Raw genomic sequence first — 22314 nt, 5'->3', positions numbered from 1 at the left:
GTGTGATCAATCCACAATAATGTGTGTTTTATTCACAATAATGTTTGATTTATTCACAATAACGGATGACCCATCCACAATAACGTGTGATCCATCCACAATAACGTGTGATCCATCCACAGTAACGTGTGATCCATCCACAATAATGTGTGATCCATCCACAATAATGTGTGATCCATAGAACTCACTCACTACCTAAATCTTGTAGATACTGTTGGTGGTCGGGTAATCTAGTGGTCACTCACTCACTCACTCACTCACTCACTCACTCACTCACTCACTCACTCACTCACTCACCTACTCACTCACTCACTCACTCACTCACTCACTCACTCACTCACCTACTCACTCACTCACTCACTCACTCACTCAGGCGATACCGTCGAGCTTATTGTTTACATGGAAGCGACATAACCATTTCTATAGTCATAAGAAATAATTATATGTCCAAAGAAAGAGTGTGTATTGTTCTGTCTGTCGTGGTACCAAGTTTCATAAGCAAGGGTATATCTAAAATGTTTAGATACTATGTTTTTACACAAGAATACAGTCAATGCTCAAAGACGTTTATTGTGTTATTAGATTACACGCTGACACTCTTCTCGCTCACAAGAATCGAAAGACAAGTGTTCATGTCTTACTACATTCTGGTACACGGCCTTGTAAAGGTGAGAGGTCAGAGAGACTGGGTCAGACGGAGTCAGCTGTTACGGCAGGGGGGTAGCTGGAGTCAGTTCTTGTGGGTTGTTGAAACTGACAGGGTTGCATTTATACACCTGAAACTGAAAAAAATAAACACACGTGGGTATTGTAACACAATTAGCCAAAATGACCACACAGGCTGGTTACATCTTGTTGAAGGGATCACACTTTACAGTCAAATCAGTGAGCATAATGGCTGCAGTTAAACACAGTGCCTTGTATTGTGGTAGATTAACATTACATGTCTTACATTCCAAAGCAATCCTTGATAATCTAATCTGCCCTCTCCCTTGCCGATGGTCAGTGGACACTTGACCCGCAGAACATCACCTGAAAGATCAATTCCGGAATACAGGGTTTAATATCAGATGAAAGATCAATTCCGAAACAAAAGTTTAATATCAGATGAAAGATCAATTCCGAAACAAAAGTTTAATATCAGATGAAAGAATAATTCCGAAACAAAAGTTTAATATCAGATGAAAGATCAATTCCGAAACAAAAGTTTAATATCAGATGAAAGATCAATTCCGAAACAAAAGTTTAATATCAGATGAAAGAATAATTCCGAAACAAAAGTTTAATATCAGATGAAAGATCAATTCCGAAACAAAAGTTTAATATCAGATGAAAGATCAATTCCGAAACAAAAGTTTAATATCAGATGAAAGATCAATTCCGAAACAAAAGTTTAATATCAGATGAAAGATCAATTCCGTAACCGGGTTTAATAATATTTGATCTAAGATCAATTCCATGACACAGGGTTTAATAACGTCAGCTGAAGGAGGTCAATTCCGTAACACGGGGTTTAATAACGTCAACTTAAGGATGTCAATTCCGTAACACGGGGTTTAATAACGTCAGCTGAAACAGATCAATTTCGTGACACAGGGTTTAATAACGTCAGCTGAAGGAGGTCAATTCCGTGACACGGAGTTTTATAACGTCAGCTGAAACAGATCAATTCCGTAACAAAAGGTTTAATAACGTCAACTGATGGAGGTAATTTCCGTAACACGGGGTTTAATAACGTCACCTGAAACAGGTCAATTCCGTAGCACGGGGTTTAATAACGTAAGCTGAAGGAGGTCAAATCCGTAACAAAAGGTTTTATAACGTCAGCTGAAACTGATCAATTGCGTAGCACGGGGTTTAATAACGTCAGCTGAAGGAGGTCAAATCCGTAACAAAAGGTTTTATAACGTCAGCTGAAACTGATCAATTCCGTAGCACGGGGTTTAATAACGTCAGCTGAAGGAGGTCAATTCCGTGACACAGGATTGAATAACGTCAGCTGAAGCAGATCAATTCCGTGACAAAAGGTTCAAAAGCTTGGTTCAAACTTAGCAGGTCTACATCTTTAAGGACACTGACTTGTACGGCAACAGTGAATGCTAGTTTGACTTGAACATAAAACCTTTCTGTTTTTATTTATAAATTTATTTTTCTGTTGACATTTTACAGTGAAACAAATAACAATGACTTCCTGCTGGTGTGAAATAGCAGCTGTCAACACACCAGCGTGGAAATACAATCTTTTAAAGAGAATCATTTAGTGAACATGTAGTTAAGAATAGAATGATGGCATAGTTTTGTGAAACGTATTTCCGGAAATCGATTTTGTAAAAAGTTTAATGATATTGTTGAATGGATCATTGTATACACTTCACACGTATATACTACACAAGTATACATTACACAAGTGCCCACTACACAAAGACACACTGCACAAGTATACACTACACAAGTATACGCTACACAAGTATACATTACACAAGTATACACTACACAAAGACACACTGCACAAGTATACACTACACAAGTATACACTACACAAGTATACACTACACATTGACACCCTGCATAAGTGCACACTTCACATCAAACAAGTATGCACTACACAAGTGCACATAAACACAACTGTACACTACACAAGTACACACTACACAACTATACACTACACACTACTCAAGTACACACTACACAAGTACACACTACACAAATATATACTACACAACAATACACTGCACAAGTATACAATACACAAGTACACACTACACAACGAACACACTACACAGGTACACACTACACAACTATACACAACGGAACAATACACTACACAAGTATACAATACACAAGTACACACTATACAGGTATACACTACACAAGTACACACTACACAAGTACACACTACACACTACACAAGTACATACTGCACAAGTACACACTACACAAATATACACTACACACAACACAAGTATACACTACACATGTACACACCACACACGTACACACTACACAAGTCTACACTACACACTACACAAGTACATACTACAAAAGTACACACTACACACATATGCACTACACACTACACACTGCACAAATACACACTTCCAACCTAATTACCCTCCAAATGTAGAGTGCCCAAGAATACTCAGCTGTCTGCATGCATAGTGAGTACATTCTTACCAGGGACTAGCTTGGTGACGACATTTAGACCGTTGACGAGTATCAGTTGTCCGTTGTTCACCTTCACCGTTACCGGAATATAAGGAAGGTTTGGTGCCGGGGTGCCCTGAGCGAGAAGGGTGCATAATGTCAAGGTGTGTCACTATTACCTTTTGTAATTGAAAACACACAACTATGCAGAATATTTGGCAAGACATATACGTTTATTACTTCACTATTCAACGTAAGAACATTGATGTTATTTACTGACTATTCAACGTTAGCGCATGGATGCAATGACTTCACTATTCCAAGTTGGGACATTGATGCAATGATTTCGCTATTCAACGTTTAAACATGGATGTAATTATTCACTATTTAACGTTACAACATGGATGTAATTATTTACTATTCAAAGTTACAACATGGATGTAATTATTCACTATTTAACGTTACAACATGGATGTAATTATTTACTATTCAACGTTAGAACACTGATGCAATCAATGACTTCACTACTCAAATTGATGCAATGACTTCACTATTCAACGTTACAACATGGGTGTAATAATTCACTATTCAACGTTACACCATGGATGTAATTATTCACTAGTCAACGTTACAACATGGATGTAATTATTCACTATTCAACGTTAGAACATGGATGTAATTACTCACTATGGAACGTTAGAACAATGATGCAATGACTTCACTATTCAAATTCATGCAATAACTTCACTATTCAACGTTAGAACATGGATGCAATGACTTCACTATTCAAATTGATGCAATGACTTCACTATTCAACGTTAGAATAAGGATGCAATTACGTCACCATTCAACGTTAGAACATTGATGCAATGACATTCACAATTTAACGTTAGCACATTGATGCAATCACTTCACTATTCAACGTCAAAACATGGATGCAATGACTTCCTTATTCAACGTCAGAACATGGATGCAATGACTTCCTTATTTGACGTCAGAACATGGATGCAATGACTTCCTTATTCGACGTCAGAACATGGATGCAATGACTTCACTATCTAACGTCAGAACATAGATGTATTGACAACCACACTATTCAACGACAGAACATTGATGCAATGACTTCATTATTCAACATTGGAACATTGATGCAATGACTTCACTATTCAACATTAGAACATTGAAGTAATTGCTCGCTATTCAACATTTGAACATGGATGCAATGACTTCCTTATTCAACGTCAGAACATGGATGCAATGACTTCCTTATTCGACGTCAGAACATGGATGCAATGACTTCACTATCTAACGTCAGAACATAGATGTATTGACAACCACACTATTCAACGACAGAACATTGATGCAATGACTTCATTATTCAACATTGGAACATTGATGCAATGACTTCACTATTCAACATTAGAACATTGAAGTAATTGCTCGCTATTCAACATTTGAACATGGATGCAATGACTTCCTTATTCAACGTCAGAACATGGATGCAATGACTTCCTTATTCAACGTCAGAACATTGATGCAATGACTTCACTATTCAACGTCAGAACATTGATGCAATGACTTCACTATCTAACGTCAAGTAATTGCTCGCTATTCAACGATAGAACATTGAAGCAATGACTTCATTATTCAACATTGGAACACGGATGCAATGACTTCACCATTCAAAGGTAGAACATGGATGCAATGACAAGGATCCAATGGATGGAACGCGAACCGCTATATGACGAATGTACCAGGGCATGCTTACTGTATTGGGAGCGCAGAGTGTGACGGGGCCGCCGGTGGTTTGGAGGTTGACGCAAACTTTTTTTCCCACATGTGTCACCTCCACACTCGGCGACACGCCGCTGCACATGCTGTTACTGACGAGGACGCGAGTTCCACCAACACTGGTGGATTGATAGTTGAACTTGATCGTCCAGTTGTCCCCTAAATCGTTGTTCTTAAAGAAGGGGACACTGAGGTAAGCACCTCCAGCAAAGCGGCAAGCGCTGTAAGTCCTACCCATGACAGTTGCCAGGGTGACGCCGGTATTGGCCACCCAGACCATGTTGCCGGAGTGATCCTTGGTGTCCACAGCACACGGAATGAACAGGTCATCCGTGCATGCTGTCAAACATACATACATACATACATATGGACTACATCGCTACAGACAGCATCAGGGAACACTGAACACATTTGACAGTAGATATTACTGTGCCTGAGTCAAACCCACACCGTGCATGGGTATTACCTATATTTGGGGTGAACAGTAACGCTGGCCGGTGATATACGATGTACACAGGTTAAATAAACTAAATATAAGATGCGATATACATATGCTATATTACTATATTACTATATTACTATATTACTATATCACTATATTACTATATTACTATATTACTATATCACTATAATTCTATATTACTATGTTACTATATTGCTATATTGCTATATTACTATAATTCTAAATGACTATAATTCTATATTACTATATTACTATATTACTATATTGCTATATTACTATATTACTTTATTACTATATTACTATAACACTATATTACTATATTGCTATATTGCTATATTGCTATTATACTATATTGCTATATTACTATATTACTATATTACGTCACAATGTGGCACCTTGTCTACATAAGGGGCTGATCGTGTATTATGAGGGGAGGGGGCTGTGAGATTGGCGTTAGGACTGTTGTCATATTTTGTTCCACACCCATCCCCCGGTATATATTCTGACCAGTCACTCACGTTGTGGTGGGACGACGGTTGTTCGTATGGCACATTTGCAGACAGTGGAGTCGTATAGACTTCCGGGAGCGCAGTTCATTTTGGAGACGATGCCGTTTGATGTTATCAAGAAACCGGCAGGGTTTGCTGGGTCTGCACTTATGAAAGTACATGGATCTGTTGAACATATAAAAATTGGTCATCAAACTATAAACGTATCACCTTGTGTACTGCCGCTATATACGAGTGTAGACTTTCTTACCACCTGGTTACACACAGACATACCGCTATTCACTTTGGTCTGCTTCTACTAAGTACCAAGTATAACACAGACATACCGCTATTCACTTTGATCTGCTTCTACTAAGTACCAAATATAAGACAGACATACCGCTATTCACTTTGATCTGCTTCTACTAAGTACCAAGTATAAGACAGACATACCGCTATTCACTTTGATCTGCTTCTACTAAGTACCAAGTATAAGACAGACTTTGATCTGCTTCTACTAAGTACCAAGTATAACACAGACATACCGCTAGTTACTTTCATCTGCTTCTACTTAGTACCAAGTATAACACAGACATACCGCTAGTTACTTTGATCTGCTTCTACTAAGTACCAGGTATAACACAGACATACCGCTATTCACTTTCATCTGCTGCTACTAAGTATCAAGTATAACACGGACATACCGCTATTCACTTTGATCTGCTTCTACTAAGTACCAAGTGTAACACAGACATCCCGCTAGTTACTTTGATCTGCTTCTACTAAGTACCAAGTAACACACAGACATACCGCTAGTTAATTTGATCTGCTTCTACTAAGTACCAAGTATAACACAGACATACCGCTAGTAACTTTCATCTGCTTCTACTAAGTACCAAGTATAACACAGACATACCGCTAGTTACTTCGATCTGCTTCTACTAAGTACCAAGTATAACACAGACATACCGCTAGTAACTTTCATCTGCTTCTACTAAGTACCAAGAATAACACAGACATACCGTTAATTACTTCCATCTGCTTCTACTAAGTACCAAGTATAACACAGACATACCGCTAGTTACTTTCATCTGCTTCTACTAAGTACCAAGTATAACACGGACATACCGCTAGTTACTTTCATCTGCTTCTACTGAGTACCAAGTATAACACAGACATACCGCTAGTTACTTTCATCTGCTTCTACTGAGTACCAAGTATAACACAGACATACCGCTAGTTAATTTGATCTGCTTCTACTGAGTACCAAGTATAACACAGACATACTGTTAGTTACTTTCATCTGCTTCTACTAAGTACCAAGTGTAACACAGACATACCGTTAGTTACTTCCACCTGCTTCTACTAAGTACCAAGTATAACACGGATATACCGCTAGTTACTTTGATCTGCTTCTACTAAGTACCAAGTATTCCACAGACATACCTCTAGTTACTTCCATCTGCTTCTACTGAGTACCAAGTATAACACAAACATACTGTTAGTTACTTTCATCTGCTTCTACTGAGTACCAAGTGTAACACAGACATACCGCTGGTTACTTTCATCCGCTTCTCCTAAGTACCAAGTATAACACAGACATACCGCTAGTTACTTCCATCTGCTTCTGCTAAGTACCAAGTATAACACAGATATACCGCTAGTTACTTCCATCTGCTTCTGCTAAGTACCAAGTAACACACAGACATACCGCTAGTTACTTTGTTTTACTTCTAAGTTCTACTACATACTATATTCCTAGGAGTGATGGAGCCCGATTACCACAGGAGACATTTGATGAGACGTTTACTTACCTGGTGTTGTAGTGGGAGATGCTGAAACAACAAATATCGTTTGGTTCACTTTCATCACAAATAGTCTGGGTAATGCGCTAAGTCGTCTTTGCAGACTTACTAAGACGCTGGAGATAGAAAATGCTTAGTACAGGTATGCTACCCAAACATCAAGTTACTAGTATTCACTTGTAAAGGTGTACACAGAGGCTTAGATAGAATCTTAGTATGGACTTACTGGGGTAAACACACGATGGGTCCCCTACACAGGACCACACGCTGTCATCCCAGGACATCCCCGAGGGACAACGGAGAAGGGTATACTGTCCGGTTGCCTCGTCACATTCGAAGAATCCGTAGCAGCTCGAGGGGTCGTTCACGTAGCCGGCCCCTCCTTTGTAGACGCAGTCACCGCAAATAGTTTGGAAGTCTGTAACACAAGACACAGTTACCACAAACAGATGTAAAGTCTATTGCAGTCTGTACAGATCGTCAGATCGTTCAAATTGACTTTACACCTGTGAGGTTTTGCTGTACAGCAGCGTAGAATCCAGTAATGTTTCCCTGACACGGTCGAATGCATATATACCGATTAGATCGATGGTACATTTCTATATTATCCTGGGGGCACGGGTGGCCCAGTCGTCTAAGGCGCCGCGATTCGCTTTTCAGAGCTGCGTCCCTTGGGCACCCCAGAAACCTATGATTGTGGGTTCGAATCCCGGTTCGCCCCGATTATGTTTCTAGGTTTGTCAGCTCCATACCCGTGCTCGTGGGTTTTACCGATGTGGTAAACGTCTGAGACCTGCATCACTTCGGGCTTTCCTCCCACATTTAGCTGACACGCCGCGATATAGCTTGAATACTGTTAGAAGTTGCGTTAAACCCAACTCACTCACTCACTCACTCACTCACTCACTATAATATCCTAGCTTTCATGTAAAGGATTGAGGTATTTTCAGAAATGTTGGTAGACGCAATAGGAAAGATCTCTACTTGACAGGTCTTTAAAGGACGTGTGCAGTATCTTGTTACAATAAGTTTAGATTTGATTTAAGAATCAGTTATCAAAATATAGCATTGTGTCACATAAAGAAATATTGCCTTGGGATGGGTTCAAACTTTACTGAACAATATTTTCGTGAAATACTGTGTCATGTCTAGTCATATCGAAAGGCGGTCGGGTAGCCTAGTGGTTAAAGCGTTCGCTCGTCACGCCGAAGACCCGGGTTCGATTCCCGACATGGGTACAATGTGTGAAGCCCATTTCTGGTGTCCCCCGCCGTGATATTGCTGGAATATTGCTAAAAGCGGCGTAAAACCATTCTCAGTCAGTCAGTCAGTCAGTCATATCGAACCACCACGAGTCACATTTTCCCATATGATACTAAATGACACAAGGTGTTGAGAAAAGGGTCAGCATGTCCTGCCCTAACGGCGGTACGTGTACGTGTGTGTTGCCTGACGCTTCATAGCAGCACTCTTACCTCACGACGGCGGCCTTTGAACAATCGAGTCTCGACCAAACAATCTAATGGTTGACCAGACAGTCCCGCGGCAGGCATTTCGACACTAGCCATATCACACAAACACGTGTACTTTGGCCAAGAAGTTTATCTAAACCTTCAGGGATATCGATGATTTGATATCGTTCAATAACTTCCAATACCTTCCAACGTAATTAGGAGCAGTAGGGTAGCTTAGTGGTTAAAGCGTTCGCTTGTCACGACGAAGACCCGGGTTCGATTCCCGACATGGGTACAATGTGTGAAGTGGTGTACCATGCCGTGATATTGCTTGAATATTGCCAAAAGCGGTGTAAAACCATACTCACTCACTCACTCCACTTATTTACCCACCTGAACTGAAACTAAATGAGACCAGTGAGACCACTTCACCTGTTTCATATTTAGATCTATGCATAAAGACTCAGAGTGGCAAAACACTCTCCACAAGACTGTAAGACAAGAGGGATGACTTCAGCTTTCCAACAGTCAACTTTCCCTTCAAACTGAGCAATATTCAAGCAGCACCAACCGTTGTTGTCTACATATTTCACAACTTTGGGGGTACAAGCGAGCATGCTCTTTCAATGGAGAATTCAAAGAGCGTAACACTGCAACATTCAAGGCCTCAGTAATGCTTTCAAAAAGTTCTAAGGTAGAAATGTAGAGGCAATTTCCCAAATTGGCGCGTGACAAACATGATGTAATTCCCAATTGTGAATTGTACCATTGTTCCTCAGATTTCTCATGTATGTGGAAAGGGTTTTATCGAGTAATATCACACCAACATATCTCAGATTTGGTCATATTATACAACATGTCATATATTGTCATAACCCATCAGCTCAAAGTAATACTAACTGCCTCACATCTAGCATGTGACACTACTATAGCCACTTACCGTTTGCGGTGACGGTACAGCAGAGTGTGACAAACACAGTGAGACCCAGCGCCCGTCCGAAGATGTATCTCGTCATCTGGAAACAAGACGTGAATGCTGATATAGGGTCATGATGGTACTGTCATTGGTTACAGGGCAATGGAAGTACAATCTAATAATCTAAGCCTACTTAGCGTACTATATGACAGCCAAGAGATGCTGCAACAGTCATCTTACTATGTAACATCCAAGAGATGCTGCAACAGTCACCGTACTATGTAACAGCCATGAGGCACTGCAACAGTCACCGTACTATGTAACAGCCAAGAGGCACTGCAACAGTCACCGTACTATGTAACAGCCATGAGACACTGTTACAGTCACCGTACTGTGTAACAGCCAAGAGACACTGCTAAAGTCACCTCACTGTGTAACAGCCAAGAGACGCTCCAACAGTCACCGTACTGTGTAACAGCCAAGAGACACTGCTACAGTCACCGTACTGTGTAACAGCCAAGAGACACTGCTACAGTCACCGTACTGTGTAACAGCCAAGAGACACTGCTACAGTCACCTCACTATGTAACAGCCAAGAGACACTGCTACAGTCACCGTACTGTGTAACAGCCAAGAGACACTGCTACAGTCACCGTACTATGTAACAGCCAAGAGACACTGCTACAGTCACCTCACTATGTAACAGCCAAGAGACACTGCTACAGTCACCGTACTGTGTAACAGCTAAGAGACACTCCAACAGTCACCGTACTGTGTAACAGCCAAGAGACGCTGCTACAGTCACCGTACTGTGTAACAGCCAAGAGACACTGCTACAGTCACCGTACTGTGTAACAGCCAAGAGACACTCCAACAGTCACCGTACTGTGTAACAGCCAAGAGACACTGCTACAGTCACCGCAGTGTATAACAGCCAAGAGACGCTCCAACAGTCACCGTACTGTGTAACATCCAAGAGACGCTGCTACAGTCACCGTACTGTGTAACAGCCAAGAGACACTGCTACAGTCACCGTACTGTGTAACAGCCAAGAGACGCTGCTACAGTCACCGTACTGTGTAACAGCCAAGAGACACTGCTACAGTCACCGTACTGTGTAACAGCCAAGAGACACTGCTACAGTCACCGAACTGTGTAACAGCCAAGAGACACTGCTACAGTCACCGTACTATGTAACAGCCAAGAGACACTGTTACAGTCACCATACTGTGTAACAGCCAAGAGACGCTCCAACAGTCACCGTTCTGTGTAACAGCCAAGAGACACTGTTACAGTCACCATACTGTGTAACAGCCAAGAGACACTGTTACAGTCACCGTACTGTGTAACAGCCAAGAGACGCTCCAACAGTCACCGTTCTGTGTAACAGCCAAGAGACACTGTTACAGTCACCATACTGTGTAACAGCCAAGAGACACTGTTACAGTCACCGCAGTGTATAACAGCCAAGAGACGCTGCAACAGTCACCGTACTGTGTAACAGCCAAGAGACGCTGCTACAGTCACCGTACTGTGTAACAGCCAAGAGACACTGCTACAGTCACCGTACTGTGTAACAGCCAAGAGACACTGTTACAGTCACCATACTATGTAACAGCCAAGAGACGCTGCAACAGTCACCGTACTATGTAACAGCCAAGAGACACTGTTACAGTCACCGTACTGTGTAACAGCCAAGAGACACTGCTACAGTCACCATGCTGTGTAACATCCAAGAGACGCTGCAACAGTCACCGTACTATGTAACAGCCAAGAGACACTGTTACAGTCACCATACTATGTAACAGCCAAGAGACACTGTTACAGTCACCGTACTGGGTAACAGCCAAGAGACACTACTACAGTCACCGTACTGTGTAACAGCCAAGAGGCACTGCAACAGTCACCGTACTGTGTAACAGCCAAGAGACACTGCTACAGTCACCATACTATGTAACAGCCAAGAGACACTGTTACAGTCACCGTACTGTGAAACAGCCAACAGACGCTCCAACAGTCACCGTTCTGTGTAACAGCCAAGAGACACTGCTACAGTCACCGTACTGTGTAACAGCCAAGAGACACTGCTACAGTCACCGTACTGTGTAACAGCCAAGAGACACTGTTACAGTCACCGAACTGTGTAACAGCCAAGAGACACTGCTACAGTCACCGTACTATGTAACAGCCAAGAGACACTGTTACAGTCACCATACTGTGTAACAGCCAAGAGACGCTCCAACAGTCACCGTTCTGTGTAACAGCCAAGAGACACTGTTACAGTCACCATACTGTGTAACAGCCAAGAGACACTGTTACAGTCACCGTACTGTGTAACAGCCAAGAGACGCTCCAACAGTCACCGTTCTGTGTAACAGCCAAGAGACACTGTTACAGTCACCATACTGTGTAACAGCCAAGAGAAACTGTTACAGTCACCGCAGTGTATAACAGCCAAGAGACGCTGCAACAGTCACCGTACTGTGTAACATCCAAGAGACGCTCCAACAGTCACCGTACTGTGTAACAGCCAAGAGACGCTGCTACAGTCACCGTACTGTGTAACAGCCAAGAGACACTGCTACAGTCACCGTACTATGTAACAGCCAAGAGACACTGCTACAGTCACCGTACTGTGTAACAGCCAAGAGACACTGTTACAGTCACCATACTATGTAACAGCCAAGAGACGCTGCAACAGTCACCGTACTATGTAACAGCCAAGAGACACTGTTACAGTCACCGTACTGTGTAACAGCCAACAGACGCTCCAACAGTCACCGTTCTGTGTAACAGCCAAGAGACACTGCTACAGTCACCGTACTATGTAACAGCCAAGAGACACTGCAACAGTCACCGCAGTGTATAACAGCCAAGAGACGCTGCAACAGTCACCGTACTGTGTAACAGCCAAGAGACGCTCCAACAGTCACCGTACTGTGTAACAGCCAAGAGACACTGTTACAGTCACCGTACTGTGTAACAGCCAAAAGACACTGCTACAGTCACCTCACTGTGTAACAGCCAAGAGACACTGCTACAGTCACCGTACTGTGTAACAGCCAAGAGACACTGCTACAGTCACCGTACTGTGTAACAGCCAAGAGACACTGCTACAGTCACCTCACTGTGTAACAGCCAAGAGACACTGCTACAGTCACCGTACTGTGTAACAGCCAAGAGACACTGCTACAGTCACCGTACTGTGTAACAGCCAAGAGACGCTGCTACAGTCACCGTACTATGTAACAGCCAAGAGACACTGTTACAGTCACCGTACTGTGTAACAGCCAAGAGACACTGCTACAGTCACCGTACTGTGTAACAGCCAAGAGACGCTGCTACAGTCACCGTACTGTGTAACAGCTAAGAGACACTGCTACAGTCACCGTACTGTGTAACAGCCAAGAGACACTGCTACAGTCACCTCACTGTGTAACAGCCAAGAGACACTGCTACAGTCACCGTACTGTGTAACAGCCAAGAGACACTGCTACAGTCACCGTACTGTGTAACAGCCAAGAGACACTGTTACAGTCACCGTACTGTGTAACAGCCAAGAGACACTGCTACAGTCACCGTACTGTGTAACAGCCAAGAGACGCTGCTACAGTCACCGTACTGTGTAACAGCCAAGAGACACTGCTACAGTCACCTCACTGTGTAACAGCCAAGAGACACTGCTACAGTCACCATACTGTGTAACAGCCAAGAGACACTGTTACAGTCACCGAACTGTGTAACAGCCAAGAGACACTGCTACAGTCACCGTACTATGTAACAGCCAAGAGACACTGTTACAGTCACCATACTGTGTAACAGCCAAGAGACGCTCCAACAGTCACCGTTCTGTGTAACAGCCAAGAGACACTGTTACAGTCACCATACTGTGTAACAGCCAAGAGACACTGTTACAGTCACCGTACTGTGTAACAGCCAAGAGACGCTCCAACAGTCACCGTTCTGTGTAACAGCCAAGAGACACTGTTACAGTCACCATACTGTGTAACAGCCAAGAGACACTGTTACAGTCACCGCAGTGTATAACAGCCAAGAGACGCTGCAACAGTCACCGTACTGTGTAACAGCCAACAGACGCTCCAACAGTCACCGTTCTGTGTAACAGCCAAGAGACACTGCAACAGTCACCGTACTGTGTAACAGCCAAGAGACACTGCTACAGTCACCGTACTGTGTAACAGCCAAGAGACACTGTTACAGTCACCATACTATGTAACAGCCAAGAGACGCTGCAACAGTCACCGTACTATGTAACAGCCAAGAGACACTGTTACAGTCACCGTACTGTGTAACAGCCAAGAGACACTGTTACAGTCACCGTACTGGGTAACAGCCAAGAGACACTGCTACAGTCACCGTACTGTGTAACAGCCAAGAGGCACTGCAACAGTCACCGTACTGTGTAACAGCCAAGAGACACTGCTACAGTCACCATACTATGTAACAGCCAAGAGACACTGTTACAGTCACCGTACTGTGTAACAGCCAACAGACGCTCCAACAGTCACCGTTCTGTGTAACAGCCAAGAGACACTGCTACAGTCACCGTACTGTGTAACAGCCAAGAGACACTGCTACAGTCACCGTACTATGTAACAGCCAAGAGACACTGCAACAGTCACCGCAGTGTATAACAGCCAAGAGACGCTGCAACAGTCACCGTACTGTGTAACAGCCAAGAGACGCTCCAACAGTCACCGTACTGTGTAACAGCCAAGAGACACTGTTACAGTCACCGTACTGTGTAACAGCCAAAAGACACTGCTACAGTCACCTCACTGTGTAACAGCCAAGAGACACTGCCACAGTCACCGTACTGTGTAACAGCCAAGAGGCACTGCTACAGTCACCGTACTATGTAACAGCCAAGAGACACTGCTACAGTCACCGTACTGTGTAACATCCAAGAGATGCTGCAACAGTCACCGTACTATGTAACAGCCATGAGGCACTGCAACAGTCACCGTACTATGTAACAGCCAAGAGACACTGCTACAGTCACCGTACTATGTAACAGCCATGAGGCACTGCAACAGTCACCGTACTATGTAACAGCCAAGAGGCACTGCAACAGTCACCGTACTATGTAACAGCCAAGAGACACTGCAACAGTCACCGCAGTGTATAACAGCCAAGAGACGCTGCAACAGTCACCGTACTGTGTAACAGCCAAGAGACGCTCCAACGGTCACCTCACTGTGTAACAGCCAAGAGACGCTGCTACAGTCACCATACTGTGTAACAGCCAAGAGACACTGCTACAGTCACCTCACTGTGTAACAGCCAAGAGACACTGCTACAGTCACCATACTGTGTAACAGCCAAGAGACGCTCCAACAGTCACCGTACTGTGTAACAGCCAAGAGACACTGCTACAGTCACCTCACTGTGTAACAGCCAAGAGACGCTGCAACAGTCACCGTACTGTGTAACAGCCAAGAGACGCTCCAACAGTCACCATACTGTGTAACAGCCAAGAGACACTGCTACAGTCACCGTACTGTGTAACAGCCAAGAGACACTGCTACAGTCACCTCACTGTGTAACAGCCAAGAGACACTGCTACAGTCACCGTACTATGTAACAGCCAAGAGACACTGCTACAGTCACCGTACTGTGTAACAGCCAAGAGACGCTCCAACAGTCACCGTTCTGTGTAACAGCCAAGAGACACTGTTACAGTCACCATACTGTGTAACAGCCAAGAGACACTGCAACAGTCACCGTACTGTGTAACAGCCAAGAGACACTGTTACAGTCACCGTACTGTGTAACAGCCAAGAGACGCTGCTACAGTCACCGTACTGTGTAACAGCCAAGAGACACTGCCACAGTCACCGTACTGTGTAACAGCCAAGAGACACTGTTACAGTCACCGTACTGTGTAACAGCCAAGAGACACTGTTACAGTCACCATACTGTGTAACAGCCAAGAGACGCTCCAACAGTCACCGTTCTGTGTAACAGCCAAGAGACACTGTTACAGTCACCGTACTGTGTAACAGCCAAGAGACACTGCTACAGTCACCATGCTGTGTAACATCCAAGAGACGCTGCAACAGTCACCGTACTATGTAACAGCCAAGAGACACTGTTACAGTCACCATACTATGTAACAGCCAAGAGACACTGTTACAGTCACCGTACTGGGTAACAGCCAAGAGACACTGCTACAGTCACCGTACTGTGTAACAGCCAAGAGGCACTGCAACAGTCACCGTACTGTGTAACAGCCAAGAGACACTGCTACAGTCACCATACTATGTAACAGCCAAGAGACACTGTTACAGTCACCGTACTGTGTAACAGCCAACAGACGCTCCAACAGTCACCGTTCTGTGTAACAGCCAAGAGACACTGCTACAGTCACCGTACTGTGTAACAGCCAAGAGACACTGCTACAGTCACCGTACTATGTAACAGCCAAGAGACACTGCAACAGTCACCGTACTGTGTAACAGCCAAGAGACGCTCCAACAGTCACCGTACTGTGTAACAGCCAAGAGACACTGTTACAGTCACCGTACTGTGTAACAGCCAAAAGACACTGCTACAGTCACCTCACTGTGTAACAGCCAAGATTCACTGCTACAGTCACCGTACTGTGTAACAGCCAAGAGACACTGCTTCAGTCACCGTACTGTGTAACATCCAAGAGATGCTGCAACAGTCACCGTACTATGTAACAGCCATGAGGCACTGCAACAGTCACCGTACTATGTAACAGCCAAGAGACACTGCTACAGTCACCGTACTATGTAACAGCCATGAGACGCTGCAACAGTCACCGTACTATGTAACAGCCAAGAGGCACTGCAACAGTCACCGTACTATGTAACAGCCAAGAGACACTGCAACAGTCACCATACTGTGTAACAGCCAAGAGGCACTGCAACAGTCACCGTACTATGTAACAGCCAAGAGGCACTGCAACAGTCACCGCAGTGTATAACAGCCAAGAGACGCTGCAACAGTCACCGTACTGTGTAACAGCCAAGAGACGCTCCAACAGTCACCTCACTGTGTAACAGCCAAGAGACGCTGCTACAGTCACCATACTGTGTAACAGCCAAGAGACACTGCTACAGTCACCGTACTGTGTAACAGCCAAGAGACACTGCTACAGTCACCTCACTGTGTAACAGCCAAGAGACACTGCTACAGTCACCGTACTATGTAACAGCCAAGAGACACTGCTACAGTCACCGTACTGTGTAACAGCCAAGAGACACTGCTACAGTCACCGTACTATGTAACAGCCAAGAGACACTGTTACAGTCACCGTACTGTGTAACAGCCAAGAGACACTGCTAAAGTCACCTCACTGTGTAACAGCCAAGAGACGCTCCAACAGTCACCGTACTGTGTAACAGCCAAGAGACACTGCTACAGTCACCGTACTGTGTAACAGCCAAGAGACACTGCTACAGTCACCGTACTATGTAATAGCCAAGAGACACTGCTACAGTCACCGTACTATGTAACAGCCAAGAGACACTGCTACAGTCACCGTACTGTGTAACAGCCAAGAGACACTGCTACAGTCACCGTACTATGTAACAGCCAAGAGACACTGTTACAGTCACCATACTGTGTAACAGCCAAGAGACGCTCCAACAGTCACCGTTCTGTGTAACAGCCAAGAGACACTGTTACAGTCACCATACTGTGTAACAGCCAAGAGACACTGTTACAGTCACCGTACTGTGTAACAGCCAAGAGACGCTCCAACAGTCACCGTTCTGTGTAACAGCCAAGAGACACTGTTACAGTCACCATACTGTGTAACAGCCAAGAGACACTGTTACAGTCACCGCAGTGTATAACAGCCAAGAGACGCTGCAACAGTCACCGTACTGTGTAACAGCCAAGAGACGCTGCTACAGTCACCGTACTGTGTAACAGCCAAGAGACACTGCTACAGTCACCGTACTGTGTAACAGCCAAGAGACACTGTTACAGTCACCATACTATGTAACAGCCAAGAGACGCTGCAACAGTCACCGTACTATGTAACAGCCAAGAGACACTGTTACAGTCACCGTACTGTGTAACAGCCAAGAGACACTGCTACAGTCACCATGCTGTGTAACATCCAAGAGACGCTGCAACAGTCACCGTACTATGTAATAGCCAAGAGACACTGTTACAGTCACCATACTATGTAACAGCCAAGAGACACTGTTACAGTCACCGTACTGTGTAACAGCCAAGAGACACTGCTACAGTCACCGTACTGTGTAACAGCCAAGAGACACTGTTACAGTCACCGTACTGTGTAACAGCCAAGAGACACTGCTACAGTCACCGTACTATGTAACAGCCAAGAGGCACTGCAACAGTCACCGTACTATGTAACAGCCAAGAGACACTGTTACAGTCACCGTACTGTGTAACAGCCAAGAGACGCTCCAACAGTCACTGTACTGTGTAACAGCCAAGAGACACTGCTACAGTCACCGTACTATGTAACAGCCAAGAGACACTGCTACAGTCACCGTACTGTGTAACAGCCAAGAGACACTGCTACAGTCACCGTACTATGTAACAGCCAAGAGACACTGTTACAGTCACCGTACTGTGTAACAGCCAAGAGACACTGCTACAGTCACCTCACTGTGTAACAGCCAAGAGACGCTCCAACAGTCACCGTACTGTGTAACAGCCAAGAGACACTGCTACAGTCACCGTACTGTGTAACAGCCAAGAGACACTGCTACAGTCACCGTACTGTGTAACAGCCAAGAGACACTGCTACAGTCACCTCACTGTGTAACAGCCAAGAGACACTGCTACAGTCACCGTACTATGTAACAGCCAAGAGACACTGCTACAGTCACCGTACTGTGTAACAGCCAAGAGACACTGCTACAGTCACCGTACTATGTAACAGCCAAGAGACACTGTTACAGTCACCGTACTGTGTAACAGCCAAGAGACACTGCTACAGTCACCGTACTGTGTAACAGCCAAGAGACGCTGCTACAGTCACCGTACTGTGTAACAGCCAAGAGACACTGCTACAGTCACCGTACTGTGTAACAGCCAAGAGACACTGTTACAGTCACCATACTGTGTAACAGCCAAGAGACACTGTTACAGTCACCGTACTGTGTAACAGCCAAGAGACACTGCTACAGTCACCGTACTGTGTAACAGCCAAGAGACACTGCTACAGTCACCGTACTATGTAACAGCCAAGAGACACTGTTACAGTCACCATACTGTGTAACAGCCAAGAGACGCTCCAACAGTCACCGTTCTGTGTAACAGCCAAGAGACACTGTTACAGTCACCGTACTGTGTAACAGCCAAGAGACACTGCTACAGTCACCGTACTATGTAACAGCCAAGAGACACTGTTACAGTCACCATACTGTGTAACAGCCAAGAGACGCTCCAACAGTCACCGTTCTGTGTAACAGCCAAGAGACACTGTTACAGTCACCATACTGTGTAACAGCCAAGAGACACTGTTACAGTCACCGTACTGTGTAACAGCCAAGAGACACTGCCACAGTCACCGTACTGTGTAACAGCCAAGAGACACTGCTACAGTCACCGTACTGTGTAACAGCCAAGAGACAATGTTACAGTCACCTCACTGTGTAACAGCCAAGAGACACTGCTACAGTCACCGTACTGTGTAACAGCCAAGAGACACTGCTACAGTCACCGTACTTTGTAACAGCCAAGAGACGCTGTTACAGTCACCATGCTGTGTGTAAATCATTATTTACGAATTGAGTCTGGGCGATGGGAAGATATTTGGTACAAAGAAAGAATTCTTTGTTTATTTTGTAAAAACTGTTTGTTTAAACAAAGTTTTTGAAGGTGAAGAACATTTTCTGTTGATATGTCCTGATAATGAGCCAGTATCTTTACGTTGTGAAAGGACATTTTAACGTTGTCGATATCATGAAATAACCACCAGGCATGGAAACTAGGTGCACACATCATTTATGGTTTCAATGCCTGAGAAAACGATTTAAAGCGACTATGATGTTAATTAATAGCATTTGTTCCTAACTTTTACTGTTTTAATGCATTGAATGTACAAAGGCAGACATTTCAACAATGTGTAAAGTATGGACAGGATGGCCTATATTTCGGAATAAAAACACACAGACATACAAACATAAAAGCACACAAACACACAGACATACAAACACACAGACATACAAACATAAAAGCACACAAACATACAAACACACAATCATCAAACATACAAACACAAATAACATACACACATACAAACATACAGACATACAAACACACATGCATACAGACACAAATATACAGACTTGCACAGATATACAGACATACAGACATACAAACACACATGCATACAGACATACAAATATACAGACTTGCACAGATATACAGACATACAGACATACAAACACACAGACATACAAACGCACAAACATACAAACATACAGTAAGATAACCGACCAACCTTGTATCGTCCTGCTTCCTCTCTGCCTGACCATAACATTGACATTCTGTTCAGTTTATATATCCTGGCAATATCGATTTTTTTTACATTTAAATGCGTCACTCAATTTTTAACTCGAAATATTACTTTTATCTCCACTTTGTTGCATATGTAATGAACATTAAAAGGAACGAAATCAAGTCAGAAATCTAATTTTGTCTTTAACTAGACATTGGTGTCATACTCCTGTCATACTGGTGTCTCCTGCGTGAATCTACTGCATACTTATCACATGCATCAATGTTCCTGCTTGACGGTGCCCGGGGCACACGTGGGCACTCCTGTGTTGTGCTATGTATAGAGCGTCGATCTTATATGATAGCGATCATGCTCTGCTTTTGGTTTTAGACAACTCTTTCTGCAACTACTTTATATTTTTTTTTGCGAATATGCTAAGACGCCAAGAAAAGCTTCCTTCTATGTGAGGTCGTTGTGTATTTCAAGTAAATATATGTTGAACCCTTGGTTATGTATTTCAAGTAAATATATGTTTCATCCTTGGTTGTGTATGTCAAGTAAATATATGTTGCACCTTTGGTTGTGTATGTCAAATAAATATATGTTGCACCCTTGGTTGTGTATTTCAAGAAAATACATGTTGCACCCGTCGTTGTGTATTTCAAGTAAATACATGTTACACGGTTGGTTGTGTATTTCAAGTAAATACATGTTGCACGGTTGGTTGTGTATTTCAAGTAAATATATGTTGCACGGTTGGTTGTGTATTTCAAGTAAATATATGTTGCACCCGTCGTTGTGTATTTCAAGTAAATACATGTTACACGGTTGGTTGTGTATTTCAAGTAAATACATGTTGCACGGTTGGTTGTGTATTTCAAGTAAATATATGTTGCACCCGTCGTTGTGTATTTCAAGTAAATACACGTTGCACCCGTCGTTGTGTATTTCAAGTAAATATATGTTGAACCCTTGGTTATGTATTTCAAGTAAATATATGTTTCACCCTTGGTTGTGTGTGTCAAGTAAATACGTGTTGCACCCTTGGTTGTGTGTGTCAAGTAGATATATGTTGCACCCTTGGTTGTGTGTGTCAAGTAAATACATGTTGCACCCTTGGTTCTGAGTGTCAAGTAGATATATGTTGCACCCTTGGTTGTGTGTGTCAAGTAGATATATGTTGCACCCTTGGTTGTGTGTGTCAAAAAAATATATGTTGCACCCTCGGCTGTGTGTGTCAAGTAAATACGTGGTGCACCCTTGGTTGTGTGTGTCAAGTAAATACGTGTTGCACCCTTGGTTGTGTCTGTCAAGTAAATACGTGTTGCACCCTTGGTTGTGTGTGTCAAGTAAATACGTGTTGCACCCTTGGTTGTGTGTGTCAAGTAAATAAATGTTGCACCCTTGGTTGTGTATTTCAAGTAAAAATATGTTGCACCCTTGATTGTGTTTGTCAAGTAAATATATGCTGCAACCTTGGTTGTCTATGTCAAGTAAATACATCATGCTCCTTTGGTTGTGTATGCCAAGTACATATGTTGCACCCTTGATAGTGTTTGTCAAGTAAATACATGTTGCACCCTTGGTTATGTTGGTCAACTAAGTATATGATACACTCTTGGTTGTGTGTGTCAAGTAGATATATGTTGCACCCTTGGTTGTGTGTGTCAAGTAAATACATGTTGCACCCTTGGTTATGTATTTCAAGTAAAAATATGTTGCACCCTTGATTGTGTTTATCAAGTAAATACATCATGCTCCTTTGGTTGTGTATGC

The 22314-nt window shown here is 43.4% G+C and overlaps 1 protein-coding gene across 1 annotated transcript; it reads right to left on the bottom strand.

Annotated features, from left to right (window-relative positions):
- Window positions 1-550: 550 nt before the first annotated feature.
- Window positions 551-20677, bottom strand: LOC124124841. Its single transcript, XM_046488129.2, has 9 exons — window positions 20542-20677; window positions 10086-10161; window positions 7918-8109; window positions 7701-7721; window positions 5917-6072; window positions 4913-5274; window positions 3175-3280; window positions 953-1032; window positions 551-782 (listed from the first exon to the last, which is right to left on the bottom strand). Exons 1-9 carry the CDS (start codon window positions 20584-20586, stop codon window positions 708-710), a joined length of 1113 nt encoding a protein of 370 aa, XP_046344085.2. The 5' UTR covers window positions 20587-20677; the 3' UTR covers window positions 551-707.
- Between the last annotated feature and the right edge of the window lie 1637 nt (window positions 20678-22314).

The sequence above is a fragment of the Haliotis rufescens genome, unplaced genomic scaffold (genome assembly GCF_023055435.1).
Source record: "Haliotis rufescens isolate VD_foot unplaced genomic scaffold, xgHalRufe1.0.p SCAF_6, whole genome shotgun sequence".
In the NCBI taxonomy this organism is placed as follows: Eukaryota; Metazoa; Mollusca; class Gastropoda; order Lepetellida; family Haliotidae; genus Haliotis; species Haliotis rufescens.
This window is presented reverse-complemented; position numbering and strand designations above follow the sequence as displayed.